The sequence below is a fragment of the Gymnogyps californianus genome, chromosome 5, assembly GCF_018139145.2.
Source record: "Gymnogyps californianus isolate 813 chromosome 5, ASM1813914v2, whole genome shotgun sequence".
Lineage (NCBI taxonomy): Eukaryota > Metazoa > Chordata > Aves > Accipitriformes > Cathartidae > Gymnogyps > Gymnogyps californianus.
The window spans coordinates 27,247,560-27,269,953 of NC_059475.1; the positions used below are offsets into that span (position 1 = coordinate 27,247,560).

Below are 22,394 nucleotides of genomic sequence, written 5' to 3' on the forward strand. Positions count from 1 at the left end.
CGCCCGTTAATTGGATCAAGAGCCCGGCGGAGGGGGGCGGGGAGGCGGGAGCCTCGCCGGAGCTGCCCCGCCGCCACCGGAGTGCCCCGAGCGCACGGGCTGCGCCCGCCCTGCCGGGAGCTGCTGGAGGCGGGGCGGGAGCCCCCGTGTCCCGCGGCTGAAATAGGGGGAGGGCCCGGCCCGCTCCCAGCCCAGGTGGCCGCTGCCCGCTGAGCGTCCCGCCGCGCCGAGCCGAGCCGCGCCGCGCCGCCTGCGAGGTAAGCGGCGGGGTCACCTCTGCCGGGGCTGCGGGCTCCGCTTCCCTGGGCCGGGCGGCCCCGCTACTGTCGGGACCTGTTCCCCGTGGGGTGCCGGAGGTCCCGGCAGCAGAGCCCGGCCCGGTCCCGCCGCCGCCTCCCTGCGGCGGGCAGCGCGGCTCGAGAGGCGCTGGCAGCTGCGAGGGAAAAGTTTCCTCATGGAAAGGGGGCGGGTGGGGGAGGCGGTGCCCGGCCGGGCGCTGCCTGTGGGCAGAAGGGGATCGGGAGGCTGCTCGGCGCGGTTCGGCTTGACGCGGAGCGGAGACCCCCGGTAGGCGCGGGGGAGCGGCGGCGCTGCGGGGCCGGGAGGGGCGGCGGTCCCCGGCAGGTTGTTCGTGGGGGGGCTGGGGGAAGCTCCCGGGAGAGCTCCGGTCCCTCCGCGTCCCTTGCAGCCCGGCCGCCAGCCTGACCTTCACCGGGTGCCCTGCCGCCGCCGCCCCGTCGCTGGGGGCTGCGGAGGCTCCCCCTCCCTCTGGAGCCAGCGCCTCCCCTCTGCTCCGCGGCGGGGACAGGGGCCCCTTTGTGCCGGATCCGTGTTGAGCCGCTTCCCACTCTGAAACCGGAGCCGCGGGCGCTGGCAGCGCGGTGGCGGAGGGGGGTAAAGCGGCTTCCCGGGACCCCCTGGGGGAAGGGGCCTCGCTGGGGCCCAGGCTCGGGGGGCTGCACCCCCTTGTCTCAGGGGGGTCCGTGTTGTCGGTCTATGAGCCGGGCTTCTGATGGCCGGAGTGAAGAGTACAGCAAACGGGACAGTCCTGGCCTTGCTCATCCTCCTCCTCCATTCTGGCTGCCGAGAGCAGTCTTGGTGTCAGGGGGGGGGAGAGCACGGCATGGGGCAGGCCAAGGGGTGCTCCCCGCGGTGGTGTCGCCTGGCCCCTGGCAGGCTGCTGGGGTTACCATGTCCTCTCCAGCCCACGGCAGGAAAAAGCTGATAAACATGGAGGGTATTAGTGGGCCTGAACATCCCATGCTTGAGAAGACCGTCTATGATTTGTCACTGTGCACGGCAGGAGGGATCCACGATCTCTGCAAAGCTATCGATAAGTGAAGCTAGCATGGCCCAAACGCATTAACCAGTTTCACCACTTTCTGTGCCAACTATGTGTTCTTTGCTTGCTTCAGTTCTTCAGGCTCGCACAAGGCTCAGAGCTTGGTGGTGAGGGGGAGGTTAGCTGACCACCTCCGGACACTTGCTCCTGGTCCTAGGAAGTAGTCTGGTCTTCTCGTTCACTCTTTAATCCTCCATACCCAGCTGATGCTTCCTACCTCCTGAAACAGGAGATGAGCCTCTCTCCCCTTCAAATCAACCGCCGGCCTAATTCACACAAAGGAATTTCTGATACAATGGTAATTGATTGCAGTACAGAACCCTAGCAGAGCCTCCCATTCCACCCTGGAATTGAAATGTCACCAAGAAGTCACTAAGCCTTACGACGACTCAAGTCATTCTTGGTGCGTAATGGGAGCAGAATGCACAACTGTAGTGTGTGGGCTAAAATGACAGGGTCCAGATACTCCTCGCTCCAGGTGTAAGCTGGTCTCTGGGTGGAGTCAAAGTGGAGCTTCTCCCTATGCGTTGCGTAACTGGGCACATTCTTTCGGGCAAGGATTCACCTTTCTGTGAAGTGCACAACGTGCTCTGTGTGAGACGGAGCCTATTCTGCTTTGACAGTGTCTTGTGTTATTAATGGTATTTCACTAGAAGTTCCCTAAAATATTTACTAGATTGTCCTTTGAGTTGCAGCTTGGAACAGAATGAATGTACGAGCTGGATCAGCTGCTTGCTGCCTTCCCTATTCTGTGCCTGCTGTATTGTATTGCTTTATTGGCGCTTTTTTTGTTTCTTTTGACCTATGAGTTTGAGCTTCTCTGGCTTGCCTGCACTTGTTCAAGTGAAGACTGTCTTCTCCTTCTCAGGCTGTGAAAAGCAGTACCGTCAGTGTGTCAGCTATGTATAGGACTGAGAACAACTGCCCACCTGGAACTCCATTATCAAACATCAGTGAGTGAATAAGGATTGTGTGTGACTGGACTGTGCCAAAATACTGCAGGTCCTTGGCAGACTGTGTGTGTAACCAAGTCATAAAAGCCTGAAAATCTTACGGACCCAAATTCATTTCTTCACAAGGCAATGACGGGTGCTTTTAGTCATTTTAGGTTATTGTGGATTATACAAGATCTAGCCTGAATCTTCTGGGTTTTCGCTGGATGATCATGAGTTTCCAAAAAAATATAAATAAATATATACACACAGATATATGTATCTTTTTTTTTAATTCAACAGTACAGTCAGGTATATTTGTAATGTGATTGCTTTTCTTAGGAGATGCAAAACTGTGAGAAAACATTAGTCACCGCACCAGGGGCAACATGAGCTTCTGTTAGAACTCATATGGTATCACTGAGCATGGCAAATACTGTATATTCTTTATTCTGGCCATCTTGAGGGCTGGAGATTATTCAGTTGTTGTTTGAACTATTTGGTCTGTGTCATGGCTGGCATCCAGGGATTGAACTGGGGACCTCAAAAGCTAAAAGTATCTGCCTGTAGCCTGAGTGGAAAAAGCTATGCTCTTGATCAGACAGCATTAATAAACTGCCTCTATTTTTGCCATTAGCTGATCAGTGATGTGTGAATTTGGGCTGCTCTTGAGAGTTCATGGGGAAATGCCTAAACAATAGGAGAGCTGTTTAAGCCCTTTGAGGTACTCTTATCTTTTTAAAACAGACTTTCTGATCAGGCAAGCTATTTTATCACTAGTTACTCAGCGTGATGGGTGTAGAGGGTACTGTATGACAGGGAACGCTGTCAGATTAGAAAAAAAAAAAGCCTTAATATCTTAGTCTAAGGCCTTAGTAGGTAGGACAGAAAACAGTGACTACTGTATCTGGACGTTTTCATGAAGAATTTGGGATTTTGCTCTTTGAAGAATAACAAAAGAACTTTGCATCCTTGGAGCAGTTAAGAAGCTGTTCAAGAGGTACAGTGTTTTGCCACTACCTTGTGGCATGGTGACCACTGTAATTTAACATCCAAATGCACTCTGACTGTCTGGGCACAAGTTTTTCCAGCAGCACAAAGTGTAATGTCAGTGCAAAGAGCCTGGTGCATCCTTTGCTGTAATCATGCAGCTTTGTTTCAGTGACTGGTACATCATTCTCATGTTCCTTCAAGCTGAAATGTGGGCTGAAGCTGGGCACTGCTATAAGGCAATATGTGTGACTGGCATCCTAATCATATTTCAGCCTTCAGTGGTTTCTCCTCGCTGTGAATGGCACGAAGGGAAAAAGCCTTTCAGACTTGTGATAGTCAGAATTTGTGTGTTAAATCTAGTGGTTGTCACTGGGCATTATAGTTTGTTGAAGAGGCATGTGAGAGATCTCCATGGTACCGGGGGCCTGGATCCAGAGGCATTAGGCTTGTGGGGGATTTTATGCTCTCTTAGTAGGTGACTGTGGTAGGACTCTGTTTATCGTGACCTGTCAGTAAGTTTTTCCAGGCTAGAGGAGTTAGGATTGCTGCAGGTAACCCACAACTAACAGTGTTAGCAAGTCTTCAGCCTCCTCAGTCCTGTCCATGCTACGAGCTTGCCCAAGCTGTGTCTCTTCTCTTTGCAGGAAGATATGGTACTTGCCTCCTGGGCTGTTGGGGACATGCTCAGTCTTTTCAGTCGCCTATAGGTGATTATCTGTTGGCAGTAACTTCCTCCTCTCCCTCAGTATCCCTGCTGCTGAGCCAAACCTCTGCTGCGAGTGCTGAGCTGTATCAGCTGCAGCACTGCTGTGTGGAGCTCTGAAGTAGGCTTGCTGCCTGCCTCTGACAAGGGCAAGAAGTTTTCATGGAGGATTGGGAGAAGATGCAGCATATTTCACTTCTTGAATGATTCTAGATATTTATTTTTGCTTCTTGGTGTTTTCAGTCAGCTCTTCCTTGTGCTAGGATTGCTGACCTGTGGAAACCTGTGTGAAAGCCTGCTGTTGACTCCAGCAGGCTTCTACCCCAATGCAAGCAAAAAACCAGGGGTTTGAGCTGTGGGATAAGACGTGCTTCAGGAAGCCATTAGGGGGGAAATAAAGCCCACTGGATTGCTCTGTTTGTGCTTTCTGTTTTTAAAAAGCCTCCCAGTGTTCTTTCCTCACATGTCAAGTTGAGTCCTGAGGATCAGAAACTGAGATCATTGCTTTGGGCAATGGGCTGAGAAAGCAAATGACATTCCAGTGATGCTGAACAGTTAAAATCTATTCTGTAATATGTGCCCTTTGGGCCGACTGTCCCATTTGCTCGTGTTCTCCTGGAGTCTTGTGGATAACACGTGGGATATGAAGTAGTTTATATTAATAGTCCTGCTCTTCAGCTTGAGATCCAAAAATTTATTTGAAGAGGCACTACTGATACCAAAAAGCAGATTCTGTGCAGATAGTATGAAAGTAGATAAAAGTTACTCCATGACATACAGGATAATGAAATTCAAGAAGAATGCATGAAGTATGAATCTTGACGGTGCAGGCCAGTTCCTAATGGCTGCCCTACTTCAACTTTGTTATCTGTGTGTATCTCTGGGAAATTTGTCTGAAAGGCATATGAGTATCTTTAGGAATGGAGTACCTACAAAGTGATTGAATCTGCCAAACTCTTCCCGAACCAGGAGATGCTATGAAGGGAATCTAAATTACTGAATGTTCTCTCCAGTCCACAGAGCAAACAATGCTTTCTTTTTACATGCCTGGTCCCATAAAAGACTGTGCAAAACAACTCTGTGTAAAAGCTGGTCTATAGTTCTGCCAGTTCATATGGTACTAAAGTCTGCCTTACAGTTGCAGTTTTTCTTTATGTTGTTTAGATTTTCCTGCAAGGAAGCAATTGAGTAAACCTAGCTCTGGTGACAAAAGGTGAACAAAGAGCCTTGCCATCAAAGTGGAGGAACTGACCACAATGTGGAACAGAAGCAATGGGTGTGATGCTTTATCTCATTCTCTCCTTTACCATAAGAGATGTCCTAGCACTCAATCTTATCTTATTCAGCTCTCACTTCAAGAAGTTGGTTGTACTCCCTTCTACAGCCTGTTTGGGACTTGGAACTGTGCAGGGAACTGGATGAATTTCAGAAATGCCTTGATGATGATCATCTTTCAGGTTCTTGTCTGCATTATATGAACATTTGGAAGGAAAGTATTCACATAATAAACAGTTTTAGTAAGTCAGCTTTTACCAAGTAAAACCAGAAACCTGTTTGATGCACCCAGAGATAAAGAAATGCAATACTTTGAATTCATTGGCCATATGATTGCCGCACGCTTGGTCTGAATGACAAAATACTTGCCAACTCTGACTCCCATTCCCCTTTCCTCAAAATACACCTAATGGAAAAGACAACTATGGTAAAGTGAAGCCAGAAGTTGCAGAACTGCAGCTGGGTTAAAAAAAACACTGTGACTTCCAAATGGGAGGAGTGGGCAGAGAAGGCTGATTGGAGACATCTGACTACTGTGCAGTCTAGTGAAGCAAGAAACCACCAGAAGCTCGGTGTTAGAATGGAGCTAACTGGCTTGTGCCTCAGCTAAAGATTGTTTGATTGCATTGATTGCAGTCTGCTTCCTTTAGACTACTTAATGCATTCAAGTAAACTTGATCCCTGCTCTGGGGGTTGCAAGGTGATTCAATCACAGAAGGAGAATATTCCATTGACAGGCACTTACAGGAGTTTGCTTCCCCCCTGCCCCCCAACCACAGGAAACGCCCCTGATCACCACCTTTCAAGATTTCTCTCTTCTTTGCCCAGGGTTGGACGAGGCTGGGGCATTTTGTTCTGTTTGGATCGCTGCTGTTTACGTCAAGATCTTAACAAAACAAACTTCTTTACTCAAAGCCTGGTTGGAAGTGCGTGGACTGGCTCGGCCTGCTATTGCAACCTTTACTAAGTTACAGGCAACTGTGTTACAGGATGGACTATTGATCTTGTCTTGCCAGTCACTGAGTGCAGAAAAAACATAACCAGGTGAAATGTAGACTAAATTCTGGAAAAACTGTCCGCATTCAGTGCAGATTGAGACTGCTGAGGAAGGGTATAATAGCTTTGGCTGGAGCTTTAAACACCTGTTTATCAGTGATTTAGGAAGAAATAGCTTCCAGTTGTTTGGGGTCCCTTCTGATTAAAATGGAAGTGCTGATTGTATGTATTTGCTGGCAAACTTGGTGTTTATTTGCAGAGACCGATGCAGCAGGGTAGGAAGTACCCTGGGAAGTACCCAGCATGGAAGCGAGCAAGTGAAGAGGCTCAGGGAGTGGCACAGTAGAGATTGCAGGTTCTTAACATCTGCATGGGTTAAAACCTTGCCCTGAGAGAGTGGTAAGATGGGGAGTGTGAGAACTGGGAAGTGGGCATGCTGACTAACGTGTGGACCAGGAGCTGTGCAGTTCACAAGGCTAAGAAAGTAGGCTAGTGTAGTGCTGTTCCTGGTAGCTTGGATGTGTGCCTTTTCGTTAAGCTATCCACTGCTCCGATTTGTAGGTGCCTGTTAAATACATAGACACAGCATACCTGTCAAGATTATTCCAGCAACCATCTTGAACATACCAAATGAACATGGCCTGTTGCCCTGTTAGGGTATGGTACCCCATGGTCTAGCACTGATTTCCTTCCTCCTTTAACTCTGTGGATATTTGAGATTATAATCAAGTTTTTCATAGGAAGAACAACTCCGGAAAAACTAACACAGACCTTGAAAGCCCAGTATGTTCCTTCGTTAACATTGTCTCACATTGTTGTGTTAACCAGGATAGATTTGTGTTCCTGTAATACTAGAGATCTCCTACATCATATTGGAAAAGAAAGCAGAATTTTTCCTTTTCTTGGTGAAACAATTTCTGCCTGGTAAAGCTATGTCAGTCAGGAATCTTAACCCTTAGATCAGCAGCAATGTGTTGGTAGAAGCCTGTCCTGTAGCCTTGGCCTCTGAGAACCTGACAGAGAATAGCTAATAAATGTGGAAAGTATTTAATTCTGAATTAGCATTTTGAAAACAACTTGGGGTAACACATAGGGGGATGTCTGTCTTCAGTACATTAGCTTGGTCTGAATGTGAAGAAGACCAATATAAAGAAGCTGTGGTCTGAAATAAGAGAGGGTAATGAAGCAGCACGTAGACTTGAGAGGTCAGCCCTTTAAGTGAAGGAGGATTTTTTCTGTATTTTTAGTACTTTGGTATAATCATGGAGAATTTTGCTAGTGGATGGCCACATGATCTCTAGAGAATCATTGTCTGGGGGACAGGCTTCTGTTACAGGCTTGCACGTAGCTGAAGTGACCTTTGTGTGTAGTTACTGTTCTGCCTGATGTCTCTCTGACCTCTCCCTGGCTGGAGACATCAGATGAAATCTTGCTCGAAACTGTACTACGCAGCCCTGGCAGGCTTCAGTCCTTAGGGAGCGGCTGGGAAACACTGGCTCTTAGTCCCTTTCCCAGTCAGGTGACTCTACCGAGGGTGTGACCACAGCAATAAGATAAATATCTCTAAGGGAAGTTTTGGAGGATCTTCATGTTACTTGGCATCCTCTCTAGCTGTAGAGAAGAACTGCCCCCTCTTCAGAAAGGTGAGTACGCCTGTCAATATCAGTCCTCTTATATAATGGCAGTGGAGAGCGCGTTACTGGGCATCATTACAGTCACTGGTTCAGAGCTATTGGATGTGCACCTTCAGAGATGGTGAGGCTGGAAAGGACACCCTGTCCCATGCCCCACTTCATTCTCTCCATCAGGGACCTTCCTAGCACTGCTGTACGAGCAGCAGTCCAGTTCATTACACTGCTGGAGTCATGTGGAACCTCCTGGCTCCAGCTCTCTAGTTCCATTCTGACAACAAGTTAACAGAAAAAAAAACCCCCAAACCAGGGTTTTTATGTCTATCATTCTGTAAGGGGAGGGGGGCTGTCACCCTTTTGGGTATTTGGATTGTTCAGCTTGAAATGTTTGTCTGCAACTTACACCAGAAGTGCCCTGGAGTGAAAACACCACCTTCACCCCTGCCTGCTATACAGAAAAGTGACTCTGGGAATCAAACATTGGCTGCAGAAATCTCACATTGCTGCCTTGTGGTGTTAGTTGTTGTCTTGAGGTGGAAATTAGTAGCAGCCTGTTCCTGATTAAAAGTCTTGCTTAGCTTGGCTTTAACACCTATAGAAATTCATCCATAATAAAATGTGCCTCCACCAAAGCCTCAGTTACTATTACTAGATAAATATAACTCAACTTGTTCCTACCTGTGTCTGCATCCAGCATTTGCTGTTGCACTTGGGAAAGGGGAGAGGAGTTGGGCAGAAGGCCTTGTCTGGCACAGTGTACAAGCTCTGTTTCTGTGGATGAATTCCTGCAGGGCTGCATGCACCAGCCCTTTGAGCATTTGTAGAGTTCAGAGGCTTGTTGTTGGCAAACTTAGGAAAACAATTGCTCACAAGGAGTCTCAGGAGGCAGTCAAGCAATGCACAGAAGTGATGCGTTGGGCATTTGGAGGCTGGAAGTATTGGAGTGTGGTGTAGAGGGAAGAGGATCTCTCTGGTTTACCTGCCTTAGGGAAAGGTTTCTGAGGTGGAGGAGAGTGGTTATTACTATAAGTTTTATTTGTGGATCAGGACCCTGTTGTACTCATGTTGTGCAAACATGCAACAAAAAGGCATACCTTGTAGTGTGTTGCCAGATTCACACATGTTTTGAAAGGGAAGGTTTTAGCTTGACACCTTGGTGTGAGGGCAGGGATCTGTGGTCCGAGATGTGTGACTGACTGGAGCAGAGGTGAGATTAACAACATGGTTAAAGGTGGAAACAGCTCTGCCATGACGAGCCCTCTGGCATTTCCCCGAGTGGAGCTCAGTACCAGTGAGGCAGTCATGAGCCATTCTACCTTTCAGCAGCTAAAGAGCAAGAGCCATTTTTTGATAACTTAATAGAGAGTTGATAGCAGATGTGGCCTAATAACTGTGTTGGTCATAAGTGAGAGCAGGTATTTGGGGGAAGGAGGGGAGTACCTTTTCTAACACTACTAGCAGAAAGGGTTGTAGCTCTGCAGAAATCTCATTTGCATGGTTCAGTTTTTCTGCCTGACATTGCTGGTTGTAGTGGTGTCTGTGATGCCCTCGTCTGTAATCCTGCAGAGGTGTGAAGTGAATAGAGGTGCAGTTACTCTCCCTCCTTCAGAGAACTTGTCTTGCAGGAGCTGCAGTGAGGTCTCAAGCAGCTCTTAACTGTGAGAGCTGAAAGAGGAAGGCGGGAAGGTAGGGATAAACATTCCTTTGCCCTGCAAATATGACTTGCTAGATAGGCTTCTCTTAGCAGAGGTGGCAGCGGCATCAGGAGTCTTGTATGTAGTGCTGACCCACATATAGCTCTCGTTGACCCAATATAACTGCAGCTATATTGCTCATACTATACAGGCTCTGCCAGCCCTCCTGCATCACGTGGTGGCTCTTGCTATATCTGGCTGTCCACAAGGTAGCCCTGTCATCTCTACTTTGCTGTAAAACAACCTCCAGGCTTTGGCATGTATAACTCATATATTTGCTTTTCCTGGCAAACTCAGGTTTTCCCTGGTCTCAAGCTCTTGGTGGCTCACAACACGTGGTGTTTAACTAGGAATAACTAGGCATGAAGAGGTGGAATGGCAAGCTATTTGCTCTTCTAGGGCTTAGGGTGACAGCAGCAGCTGTTCTTCAGCCCCTCTGTGCAGTACTAAGTACCTTCCCTATGTCTGCATGCAGATCCAATTTGATCTGCTGACTGACATGGGCTCATGGAGTATGTAAAGTCCAGAAAAAGCCTGGCAGAAAAGGGTCCTCCTTGTTCTTTGACCTTTTTGCTTCTACCAAGCTAGATTTTTCTGGACTTCTGTAAACTCTGTACAACTGCTATGGAAGTATGTACTCGACTGGCTGCTACTCAGGTCATGGAGATTAGCCTGTAGAATATTATACTACTTTATTGTATTCTCCCACCTAGCTACTGTGCCGATGACTACAGTATAGCCTTAAGCTGTGGGATATTTTGCCACATAATATTGTGGATGCTGAAAACTCATGTGGGTTCAAAAGCAGATTGGAGAAATTAATGGAAGAAAAATCCATTGAGTGTTACTAAATTCATAGGTGCCACATGCAGCTCAGGAAGTTCCTGTCAACAAATGGTTAGAGGCTTGGAGAACATGCAGGGAGGCATCATGTATGCTTGCTCTGTTCTCAAAGCAAGGGAAGGTATCTGCTTTTGGCTGCTGTCAACAGAGGCTATGAGGCTATGAGAACCCTTAGTCTGATCCAGCACAGCTACTATTATGTTTCAGAGCCTGTTGATCTTCGTGATAGTAAATCCAGTTATTTGGGTTTGTAACTCCTGAGAAAATAAGTGGGTATGGCTCAAATTCTAATGTGGAAACTGCAGAAAGAATGGATTGGGGGTGGGTGGGGGGTGTTTTCTTTCTTCATTGTCCCTCAAATGAACAAGCACACTCTGACACACAACAGCTTTCCACATTTACCCCCAAATTCTAGCACTGTGTAGTCAGCCTGAATTGGAAACCAGAGATGGAAGGCATGTTTGTGATTCATTGCTTCCTGATAAAGTGGGGATGGGGGTGTGGTGTGGAAAAAGTGATACAGCCTTCATGCGTTGTATCTAATTGATCTATGTCTTCATCAGGAGAAAGAAAGAAAGGGTCTGGGGAAGTTTTAAATATACTTTTACAGAACTGTTCATGAAGTTTTTTTAATCTTAGCAATTTCAGGAATGTGTAGTCTGGTTTTACTGGGGACCACTGGGAAGTCTTAGAAGGCTTATGATGAGCTATAATGTTTTATCCAGTGACCTGGATCATGCAAAAGTGTCCCAACTCTTCCTCACCAAAGGTCACTAGTCTGTTTGCAATAACCCAGTCTGCTTTTCTTTCCTTCCTCCTCTTTTCCTGCCTTCTTTCATTCCTTCTCCAAAATTGTCTTAATGTCTGGCTAAAAATCCCACTTCCAGGTTTTGCAGTTTCAGCTCTCAGCTGTATTAACTCTCCGTTGCCCTAACCTTCCAGCCTCAGCCAAGTGGATATTGGTTACTGAGAAGAAGGTTTTTTTGCTTGTCTGTTTTTTAAATAAATAGGCTTTTGACATTGAAGTACATCTTCAGGGCAGTGAATGTGAGGTAAACAAAAATGCCTCTTTCTGTCCTCCCTTCGGCCTCTGCAGGCCTTTTACTTCCCTTTCCTCTGTGGAAAGTTGACAGTTACCTATACCATAATGGCAAAAATAAAGTATTTCTGAGAATGTGATGGGAACAGCTTACAGAACCAAGGGACAAAAAATCTCTGCTGGTAGAGAGCCACATCCTACTAGGGCAGTGCTAGGTGCTCTGCTACTAAAAGGACTCTAGGCCTCTAGACCAGAATATGCATTCTTGTGAGTTTTGGTTTTGTTTTTTAAATGTAGAGTTATCAAGTCCTTTGTCTTGTATATAAATACTCTTCATCTTTAGTAAAAAGGGACTGGAGAAGGTGTATGTGTGTGTCCTTCCCTTTTTCTCCCAAAGCCAGCTATGTGTAAAAGTGCGTGCAGCAGTGCATGGAGGCGGTGGGGTTTGCTAAACTGGACGCTGTACAGTGAGGGGAGACCAGGCCCCACGTATGGTGCCTGGGGAGTGTGCTTATTTTAGGCCTTTCTGGCCTGAGCTGTTCCCTTTGCTCAGCTGTTGTGATGCTACCTTTCCCGCACAGTGCTGTCATGCCGCCCCAATGTTTCTATTTTAACTCTCTCTGGGGCTAGATCTTGTGACACAAGGATTTGGCATCTCTCCTACGTGCTGGAACGTGGCATCTCAGGAGGCACAGCGGCTGCAGCTGCTATATCAGAGGGTGCCCCTCCTAGTAGCTGGCAGAAGGGGGACACCCCTAGGATTGCTATGCATCAGAACAGCCAGCATCCCTGCAAAGGAGCAGCAGTGTCTAACCGTGCCCATCTCTGTCTCCTCCAGTCTTTTTCACAGAGTTTGAAGAGCTGGGGACATACTTGCCAGCTGCCTACTGCTCCCCTGCGGCATCTCACTTCCAGCTTTCAGGTATGTAGTTACTGGGGACAAGAATAGAGTTGCATGCCCTGCAGGCATGTAAGATAGCTTTGCAGCCTCCTGACAAATGGTGGGGAGGAAGGATGGGGACAGCTGGTGGCATGGGTGGAGGTATTCTTCAGGTTTCCAGGTTCATGCACCTGAGTGTCACATCCCATTTAACAACTTGCTTCAGTGACTGGAATTCAGCACTTTCAGCCTTCTGGAGAAACCCAGAGGAACAGCATTAATGTACTTCTGAGACTCTCCATGGGATGAGACTGGGCAAACGGAGCCAGACTGTTTCCGGAAGAAATGTAGGAAATTCCTGCAGTCTGTGTTGGGGTGCTTCACGGTGTGGCTCATGCCACTGAGAAGGATTTGCAGGAGGTGGGAGATCTGGCCTCTTGACCTGATCTTCATCTCTGCTGTGTGCTCTGTGGGCTGGCAGAACGAGCAGATACCTCTCTGGGGTGTGAGGGAAGCTTTTTATAACTAGGAATGTGCAAGAGGAGAAGTGGCAGCAAAGGACATCTATGCTGCATTAACCCAAGCTTGCCTAGAATGGAGTGGGTTTGTGTGCAAGTGACTGGGCTTGGGCCTTTTTCTGTTACTCCCTCTCTCATTCCTGCACAAGAGCAACCCTGAACCTCTCCCCAAGGAATTCATAGTGTTGCACCATGTCAGGAACAAACTGGCAGTGCAGACTAGCACAGGAGAATGGGCAAAGGTTCTGAGACAACAGAGGATGACATGAACCTTTTACCTTCTAGCCTAGATTTTCAGCCTAATACAGTGAGAGAGTTGAGTGTAATGAAAACACCAGCTCTACAGGGATGTTTCTAGGGAAGCAGTGCTGCTGCGTAACCGGCATGTGTGCTGCAGTGCCACTTGGCTGGGTATGCCCCAGCATGTTTCTGTAGTTCTGCTCAAGGCCAGCTCAGCTGGTGGGCAGCTTATAGGGCTCCTCCCCATTCGAGACATGCCTGCCCGCTGACTGCTCAGCCTTGTTTTCTCCAGTCAGTTGTTGTAATCCTGAGTCATACTGGGAAGCTGGAGTCATCTCCATTGACAGAAGACTTATTTAAAGTCTTTCAAGGCAGATTTCAAATAGCTTTAGCTACCTCAGTTTCTGTAGCTTTTGCTACCCTCTTGAGGGCCTTGGTTAAGAAAGGATTCTCTGCAGAGATGTCTGGTGCTGCTGAAGGGTGTTGGATTCACTAGCATCTCCAATATCTGTACAGCTGAGGTTTGGCAAGATTGTCTTCTACAACATCCTTTCCCAGTGTGCTACAGGCCTGCCAAGGAGGCCATCTGTCTGCAGGGAGGGCGGAGGCAGGTTCAGTCCTGGGCATCTCTGCTGGATCTAGCCATCTGCTGCTGGAGGTGCAGTGATGCCAGTGCTTGCCTGCAGGGCAGTAAGTTGGGCTCTTCCAGCTCCAGGAGTCATGGAGAACTGCACTCTCTGCAAAGGCTCAGCCAGTGCTATGTTAGAAATCACTTTTCTCTCTTCTCAGCTTAACTGAAATCTGCAAAAATTCTCTGCTGCAAGAAAACGGGGGTGATGTCATCAGAAGATGATGCTGGCGGGGACACTCCTGGGGGCAGTTTCTGGGAGGTAAGGAAGGATAATCAGAGTGTGAGGGAGGTAGGAATGTCGTCTTACCTCCCACCAGTGGAATTAGGGGGTTGAGTTTCAGGTTCCTGGGTGACATGTTGCTCTTGGGGAGTGGAAGGGAGGAACTGTGGGGATGTTCAGTAACATGCTGTGTGTTACTGCAGGGAGGAGGTGACCCTTTCCTCCACAGATGCTGTGGAATGAGAGTTCCTTGTTCAGCTGACACTGATCTGAGCTGTTAGAGGGGCAAGCAAAGCATCTCAGCTTTTTCCCTCCACTGCTGTGCCTGCCTGAGAGAGTGCCAGAGGAGGGTCTGAGCCCAGCTGCTGGCTTCAGAGGGGCCTGTGCTCCCTTCCCATGCAATGATTGACCTGCTGCTGTCTGTCCTGAAGGAATATGAAAGTCAGTACAATATAAATGATGATGATGTGTGAAATTTCAGGCTGGAAACTACAGGCGGACAGTGAAGCGTGTGGATGATGGGTACCGGCTCTGCAATGACTTAATCTCCTGCTTCCAGGAGCGAGCCAAGATAGAGAAGAACTATGCCCAGCAGCTAACAGAGTGGTCCCGTAAGTGGAGGACCAATGTGGAGAAAGGTAAAGTTGGCAGGTTGGACTGGGAATAGGATGCAATTGTTGCACTCGCTTCCTTGAGTGCTATCTCTTACTGAGGTGACACTGTTTCCTTGGGGGACAGACTTCCCTTCTGCGGGAATGGGGTGACTTTCTTGGGTGTCTTTTTTTTGTGTGTGTCTGTTTTTGTAGCCAGTCCTCTGATTCACTTGGGAAGGTGTTCTCTGCATTATCAGGTGTTTGGTTACAAAAAAAAAAAATACCTATTTGTTTAGTTTGGCAAGTCCTTGGGCAGTCCAAGTCTTAAATCAAGCTGCAGATCTCCCCTTTTAAGGATGGCTTGTTTGTCTTTCCTTCTTCTCCTCCAGTCAGAGAATAACTACTAATGCTGTGACTTAGTGGCAGTGGGCTCAAACTGACAGTGTCTCACAAAGTAATGGGAAACAATGGGACAGATGCCCCAAAGGACCTACTGGTCTGTGAAGCAGAAGCTTAGCCTCAGTCATGAACTAGTGTTGCTATCTGTCCTGAAGCTCAGGCCAGATCTGTGAAGAGAATTTTCTACAGAAACCTTTTCCTAGCAGGCACCATTTGGGACAGCTAAGGCTGCCCAAAAGAAATGCCCTTCTCAGCCAAATGTAACAGCCAGTCTAGATGCTGCCTGTTGGGACTGTGTGGAGACCAGTCAATGCTGACTTGTGAGATGGGGGAGAGTTAAGGAAGTGAATCCATACCGATAGATGTGTGTAGGAGGAAAAGAATCTGCGTTCCCTTCTGTGGGCAGGAGGTGTAAGAGCCCCTCTGGTGCTTGTTCCTGCAGGTCCACAGTATGGTACTGTGGAGAAGGCCTGGCATGCCTTCCTGACAGCTGCAGACAAACTGAGTGAAATTCACTTAGCTGTCCGGAACCACCTGGCTGGCGAAGACTCGGATAAGATCAAGGCCTGGCAGAAGGAGGCCTACCACAAGCAGATGATTGGAGGCTTCAAGGAGACAAAGGAGGCGGAGGATGGGTTCCGCAAGGCCCAGAAACCCTGGGTGAAGAAGATGAAAGACGTGAGCAAAGTGTGAATGGGAAAGGAGGGATAACGGCAGATGAGCTGGCTGCCTGATTGTGAGAGCCACTGGGCAAACAAAGTGGGTTTAGCCAGAGTAGCAGAGAATGCCAGAGAGGGAGGGATGTCTTGGTGGTGTCTTGTTCTTGGTGGTTTTGTAGTTTCCTCCCCATGTGGGAAGACTTTGGTAACAGGCTCTGTATTCCTGCATGGCAGGTGAGCACTGAAAAAGAGATCATTTGGAGGTACCTCTTCCCTCTGGAGCATGGTTTACTAAATGCCAAATTGGCATTCCTGTTAGGTTGTCCTGAAACAATTGCTGCTGACTGTAACAAATGTTAACATGCCCTCCCTGAGTAATGGAGGATCAATGTGGCCAGGATCATGGCTTTCTCTGCATCCTTCTACAGGTGGAGACTGCTAAGAAAAACTATCATGCAGCCCGGAAGGAGGAGAAAACGGCCCATACAAGGGAGAACCATGCCAAGGCAGACTCGTCTGTCTCACAGGAACAGCTGCGCAAGTTGCAGGAGCGTGTAGAGAAGTGCACTCAGGAGGCTGAGAAGGTGTGTGTGTGGTATGGACGTGGGTCACAAGGATACTCCTTGAGGAAAAAGCACTGGTTGTAATGTCACTCAGTGAAATGGCTCCTGCTGAAGCCTGTAAGAAGGTGTGAGATCCCATTGTCTGAGGTTTTAGCAAGTTAGACTGAGACTTCAGTAACTAAGACTAAGGTCTCTCTGTCTTTGGTGTTGGGTAAGATCTAATTTATAAGTAAATTAAAAAAAAAAAAGCAGGAGATTTGGTGCAGGGGGTGGGAGCTGCAGAGCTGAAGACTTGGCTACCAAAAGTGGCTGGTTTGCCTGCCCACAAGAGTGAAAGTGCAGAAGGTCCTGTGTGGAAGAGGGTGGCAAGAAAGAGCAAGGAACTTGCAAGAATGTTATGAGAGCAATGGACTGGGATACCAGCTGTGGGATTTCTTCATTCTGTGGTGTATTTGTTCAGCAGTGCAGGGGGAAAAAACTTGTCAGTTCCAAGCCAGGGCAGGGGGAATGTCACTGGTTTGACATCAAGGCAACACATCTCACCATTGCTGTCCTCCTGGGTTGATACAGTGCAAGGATCAATATGAGAAGATGCTGGAAGAGCTGAACCGCTACAATCCACGCTACATGGAGGACATGGAGCAAGTGTTTGAGGGCTGTCAGGAAGCAGAGCGCAAGCGATTGTGCTTCTTTAAGGAGATGTTCCTGAATCTGCACCAACATCTCAACCTCTCTACCAGTGAAAGGTACCAGCCCTGACACAGGAGGGAATTCCGGCAGCCTGGGGTGCCCTGGGCTCTGGTAGGGGGTGCCAGTTCTGGTGTCTGTGAAAGGGAGCTGCCTGCTTGCATCTGCCAGGTCTCGCTCCTTCCCCTTCCAAGTGTGTCTTTAGAACTGGCGTTTGGTCCCTTTAGACTGACCAGTGCCGGTGTCTCTGATCTTGGACAGTGCCAGGCTCCCCAGAGAGGATTCTTTCTGCCTCTGAACCCTTCCTCTTCCACTACTGTCCAGTACTGTCCTGTGGGTGCGTTTATTCTATGAAATGCCTCCATGTTGCTATATGTAATCCCATTCTGAGGAGTGCAGCTCTCTTGCCTTCTAGTATCTATAGCTATTACACCCATCTGCCCTGAGTAAAGAGACCTTTTGTGAGATAATGATAACCGTAAGCCCACAAGTTGCCCTTAAGTAGGGGTTACACGGGGGGAAATAGGTGCAGTCAAAAATCTTCTGTGCCCCTATACTTTAAAGGTGGAGGCAACACATCTGAGCCACCTCCCTGTCTGTGTGCAAGAATGTGCCAGGCTCTTTCAGTGCTCACTTGATGAGCTGTGCTGAGAGCTGGTAGACGTTAGCCGCTGCCACACCAAACAAGCCTGTCCTGTTTGCCAGGCTGACCCTTCTGTAAGGGTGGCTCTGTTTTCCTAGGGCTGAACAGGTGCTGCTCTAGCATCCTTAATCCTGTGGGACTTTGGATGCTGTGTAATTGTGCATGAGGTTACACTCTTTCTTCCTACTTGGCTTTTGGGAAACTGCTGAGGGACTTTGTTACTGGTGGTTCTGTCTGTTCCTGGTCATAGCTTTCATGCGTTGTATCGAGATCTCTACCAAGTCATCATGGCTGCAGACAACCAGGAGGACCTGAAGTGGTGGCGCAACACTCATGGACCAGGCATGGTGATGAACTGGCCTCAGTTTGAGGTGATGTAGCATTCTAGAGTGTATTACTACTATTTCCAAACATTTAGCTGCTTTATTGAAATCAGTGGATTGCTAGTCTTGTATTGGAAAGACCATGTCTTTGCTTGGCAGGCTCAGGATGTTAGGCTCTTCTAAAATTTTTGTTGTATTGCAAGCTCTCTGGTGCCCAAAGGGATATGTACAACCCTGCCAAACTGCAAATAGTCCAGCCATCCAGCTGCAAGGTCAAAGAACAGGGGCTGGTGCTCAGGGCCTTGGAACAAGTTCCTGTCATAATTTTCTCACAGCCCCTCTTGTTGCATCTTGGGATTCAACAGGAGTGAGCATGCTATGCCAGCAAGGCCATTTGGCTGACCGGCCCAGCCATGACTGAAGTATGACCTGGTTTTCTCTCCTTCTGTATTGGTCAGAAAAGATGCACAGAGCTTTTGTATCTGAGTGGCTTGATGGTGTTACTGCTTTTCCCTGAACAGGAATGGTCCCTCGAAACACAGCGGCCAATCACCAAGAAGGAGAAGAGTGGCAAGATGGCTGACGATGTCACGCTGACCAGCATTTTGCCTACACGGGATGGTGTTGTCTCACAGACCCCTCTGCAGACAAGGCGAAGGTAAGGGCTGAAGTCTGGGATACATCAGGTTAGGAAAAGTACAGTCCTGCGTAGGGTCATGAATGAGTTGGATTGATAGGAGTGATCTCTTCCTTAACTTCCTGTCTCTTGCCCATGGCTTTGCCCATGCTACTCTGGAAAAGACAGGGTAGAAAAGGGGGTTTAGGGTAGCCGTGGGGTTTTTGGGGTTTTTTTTGTCCAGTATGTACTGCCTTACAAGGTGCCTTCCTTGTAGAGATCCTTCTAGTGATGAGATTTGGCCTGGTCAGACTAATGCTGTGTGAGACTCTGGCATGCATTTCCCCAATTCTTCTTCCTCCCAGACCATGTGAGGAGAGTTGGGAACTGGCAGCTTTGCCAGTTAGCTGTACTGTTTCCTAAATGCAGGCATCAGATTTTTTTTTTTCCCTGGCATGGTGCTGAGTACTACCTGACAAGTCTGGGTATACCTGCTTCCCTTGCCAGGAAGCAAGCTGGACGATAGGGAGAGGCTCAAGAGACTCATGTCCTACAGTTCCAGTAGCCATCCTGCTTTAAAAGGTGAACTCTGGCCTAAGTGAACTGAGCAGAAAAGAGTGGGGATATAGAGATGTCTCAAGGCCACTACTGTATTTCAGTCTATTGGATTCAGGGGCCCTATCTGCCAATCTACAGGTTTTCCTATCAAGAGGAGCAGAACAGCCTCTTCTATGACAGCCTGAGGGCACCCGCCCATGTGAAGTTAGTATGGAATGTAGCCTCTTCAGGGGTTTTTGGGTTCCAGGTGCCTGTCCTCTGCTGCTCTTCCCCTCTGCTCTTGCTCCTGACTTGGAAAACAGCATTCCAGACATCTCTTCGGGATGGCTTTTCCTGTCTGTCTTATTCTTGGCTGGAATAACTCTGGATACAGCTGGGCTCTCCAGTTAGGACTGGCCGCCTTTGTGTGAGAGGGTCTGCTAGAGTAGTAGGATGAGGTCATGAAGAGTGTGCATGTGTGAAAATACTTTGAGAATGAGTTACCCTCCTGGCCCTCAGGGCTCTAATGCTGGGATGCTTTCAACCAAATCTAGTATCTCCTGGGATCTCTCCTCCCCATTCACCCTCACTTGGCTGTTGGGCCCCTTGCACCTTGTTCTATAGCATAGCAGTCTTGCAGGGAGTCAGGGTGGTGCATGATTCAGGAGGAAGTGGGTGAGAGATGAGTCTACTAACAACCATCTTGTCCCCTCTCTCCTTCCACATACAAAGCGGAGGGAAGGAAGACATTTCAGAGTGGTCAGATGAGGACACTCCCAAGAAGTGCCTGGATGCCAACGGGCACGAGGAGGACATAAAGGTACCAGGTGTACGGGTACGAGCGCTGTATGATTACACAGGACAGGAGGCTGATGAGCTGAGCTTTAAAGCAGGTACAGAAGCACTAATCTCTTACTAACCTTTTGCTGTCCTTACTCGGGCTGACTGACTGAAACACTCTTTAAGAACTAGATGTCCCCTTGAAAACTGATACTTACTCTTCTTCCCCTGGCCTGACCCATTGCCAGCTCCTCTGAGGTGGATGATACACTGGGAAGTCCAGCCTGTTCTAGACTAAGAGACAATGAGGCCACATAAAAAGAGACTGCCTAGGCCTTGGTCACAGTGTAGGGAGAGCAGACCACAAGTGGTAAAACAGGTCCTTCCTGCACCCTCTTAAGACATTTATTCTGCATTGTATCTCAAGACTTTATTAAATGCTTCTCCCTTGTGCCATTGATATAAAAATTACATAGGTGGTCTGGATTGCCCTTTGAAGTAACCAGAAGATAGATGGTTTGGAAGAAAGCTCAGCTGACTGCACTATTGAAGGCAGAGTTCAACTGGCAAAAAACAGCTATGCAAAGTGTTGCTCAAAATGAGTATCTTGATAGTGGAGATCCTGGCTCACAGCAGAGGATTGAGTGAGAGAGAATGCTGGAGCAAACAGACCCTTCCCCTTTTCTTCCTTCAGTTAAACTTAGTTTACATGTGCCATCTTCTCCAACTCCAAGAGGACATCTGGATCTTGAAAGTGTCTCTTGTCTTGCTTGTTTTGAGTCTTACATGGTATCTCTGTGCCCTACCTCTCCAAAATACACCTGTTTTAAAAAGGCACTGAAGTCCTTCAGTAGCAGGGGCTTGTGCCTGAGGCCAATATCCATGCTGCAGTGTTACCATACTAGTAAACTTCCTAACACTAACTTGTTGCTTTAAAATATCTTACAATGTGGGTGCTCTAGAATTTGACTCTCTGCTCTCTCTTTCCACCCAGCAGATGTAATGAGGCATGACTGGTTAGCTTCAGTCATCCCCTTTTTGAATCTGCTCTGAGCAGCATGCACCAGTAGGGCTTAAGCTTAACAGCAGATGACTTTCTTTCTGAGCCTCTGCCAGTGTGGGATGTGCCTATTGATGCAGTCAGACCTCCCTCTCTGGCAGAAGTATGACCTTCTACTGGTGGAGAAGGGGACCTTTCTGCCCCTTCCCAAAGTAGATGTGGGAAGGTTAAAAGCCTTTCCTGGTCATAGTCTGACAAATGAGTTGATTCCATGCCTTGCTGGTCAAACCAGACACTCCATCATGGAATAGTCATTTTGGGTCCTAACAGCCAGAGCTTAGCAGCCTCTTACTTTTCCTTCCCACCTGCTACAGAGGAGCCACTAAGAAAAAAATCTGAGATCCTTCTGATCTCTCTGGCTTGTAAGCATATTCCTCTGGGGGGAGGAAAGCAGGCAGAACTACAGGGCACAAAAATAATTCTGATGTTGAACAGCAGAAGTGAAGGTCTGTCTCTAAGTTCCTTGGCCTAGGGAATGGTACTGAGCATAGATACTGAAGAGGTCAGTAACTGGCTTTGATTAAACTGTGCAGTATGATACAGAGTGTGATAAGGGGAGAAGTGTGGTGATTCAGACCAATAGGTCTTGCTTTTTATCAGCTCTTCTGAGGCAGGGAAAAATGCCATGCTACCTTTCTCAAGGCTGCTTCCTAATGACTGTTTTTGCTTTTAGGTGAAGAACTAATGAAGATTAGTGAGGAAGATGAGCAGGGCTGGTGCAAGGGCCAACTTCTCACTGGCCAAGTTGGACTCTATCCTGCTAACTATGTTGAGAAGGTTGGATCATGATTGCTACTGCCCTGCTAGTGTCTCACAGCCATACCAGCATCTCCTGCAGAGGTCACTGGGTCACTGCTGGCCCCAATCCACCTTTGCAATATATCCAGCAACTTCTGGACTTTGAGGGCATGTATTCCATGTAACTAATGCTTCATTTTAAACGCCTAGACCTGTAGGGATTTTCTAATAAATAAAGAAGGATGAGTAAAGACTTCTCTGACTGTGAGCACTATAGGAGTGTAGGAGTGCAGAAGGGAACAGATCCTCTTGGCTTGCACTCAGTGAAAGGAGATGTGACACATGCAACTCTTCAAAACAGAGAAAGCAGACTTCCTTAGCTTCAATGCACATGCATCCATCGGGTGGTGGCGTCTGCCCTGCCCCCGAGCTTCCTGTTCAAGGAACTTTTGGATGTGCAGGGTAATAGGGAACTTCTAGTATTGTTTCCTGTTTTTGGCTCAATGAAGCTGACTGGCAGAAATCTATTTATTCTCCCACATCTTTCAGAAGTCTTCAGTATCCTTCACCTGCAGGCTTGTTGGCTCCCCTGGTAAGGCAGCTGGTATAAGTGATACAGCTTCAACACCCTGGATGTTCCCTCCTAGTGCCCTCAGATTTATTGGGATAACACCAGGAACGAATTATAGTATGGTATAGCTTGGGGACAGGAGAAAGAGGCTTCTCTCTTGCATGATGTGGCTGTTCAGGCTAACAAGTTGTGAACAGAACTGTCTGGCAGCAGGTCGGAGTTGACCAAAAATTCCCTGAGCTGGAATGGGCCTTGACACACAATGAAGGCTGGTATTAACAAAAAGGC

The 22,394-nt window shown here is 48.0% G+C and overlaps 1 protein-coding gene across 2 annotated transcripts; it reads left to right on the top strand.

Annotated features, from left to right (window-relative positions):
* The first annotated feature begins 191 nt into the window (after window positions 1-191).
* Window positions 192-21,781, top strand: PACSIN3 (protein kinase C and casein kinase substrate in neurons 3). 2 transcript variants are annotated; one of them, XM_050897393.1, is made up of 12 exons: window positions 192-257; window positions 12,287-12,370; window positions 13,876-13,976; window positions 14,419-14,575; window positions 15,372-15,607; window positions 16,017-16,172; window positions 16,722-16,897; window positions 17,732-17,852; window positions 18,326-18,462; window positions 19,117-19,182; window positions 19,690-19,850; window positions 21,471-21,781. In XM_050897393.1, the coding sequence occupies exons 3-12, from the start codon at window positions 13,923-13,925 to the stop codon at window positions 21,584-21,586; spliced, it is 1,380 nt and encodes a 459-aa protein (XP_050753350.1). In that variant the 5' UTR covers window positions 192-257; window positions 12,287-12,370; window positions 13,876-13,922; the 3' UTR covers window positions 21,587-21,781. The 2 variants fall into 2 exon arrangements, with proteins under 2 accessions (XP_050753350.1, XP_050753351.1); XM_050897394.1 differs by lacking the exon at window positions 19,117-19,182.
* The last annotated feature ends 613 nt before the right edge of the window (window positions 21,782-22,394 follow it).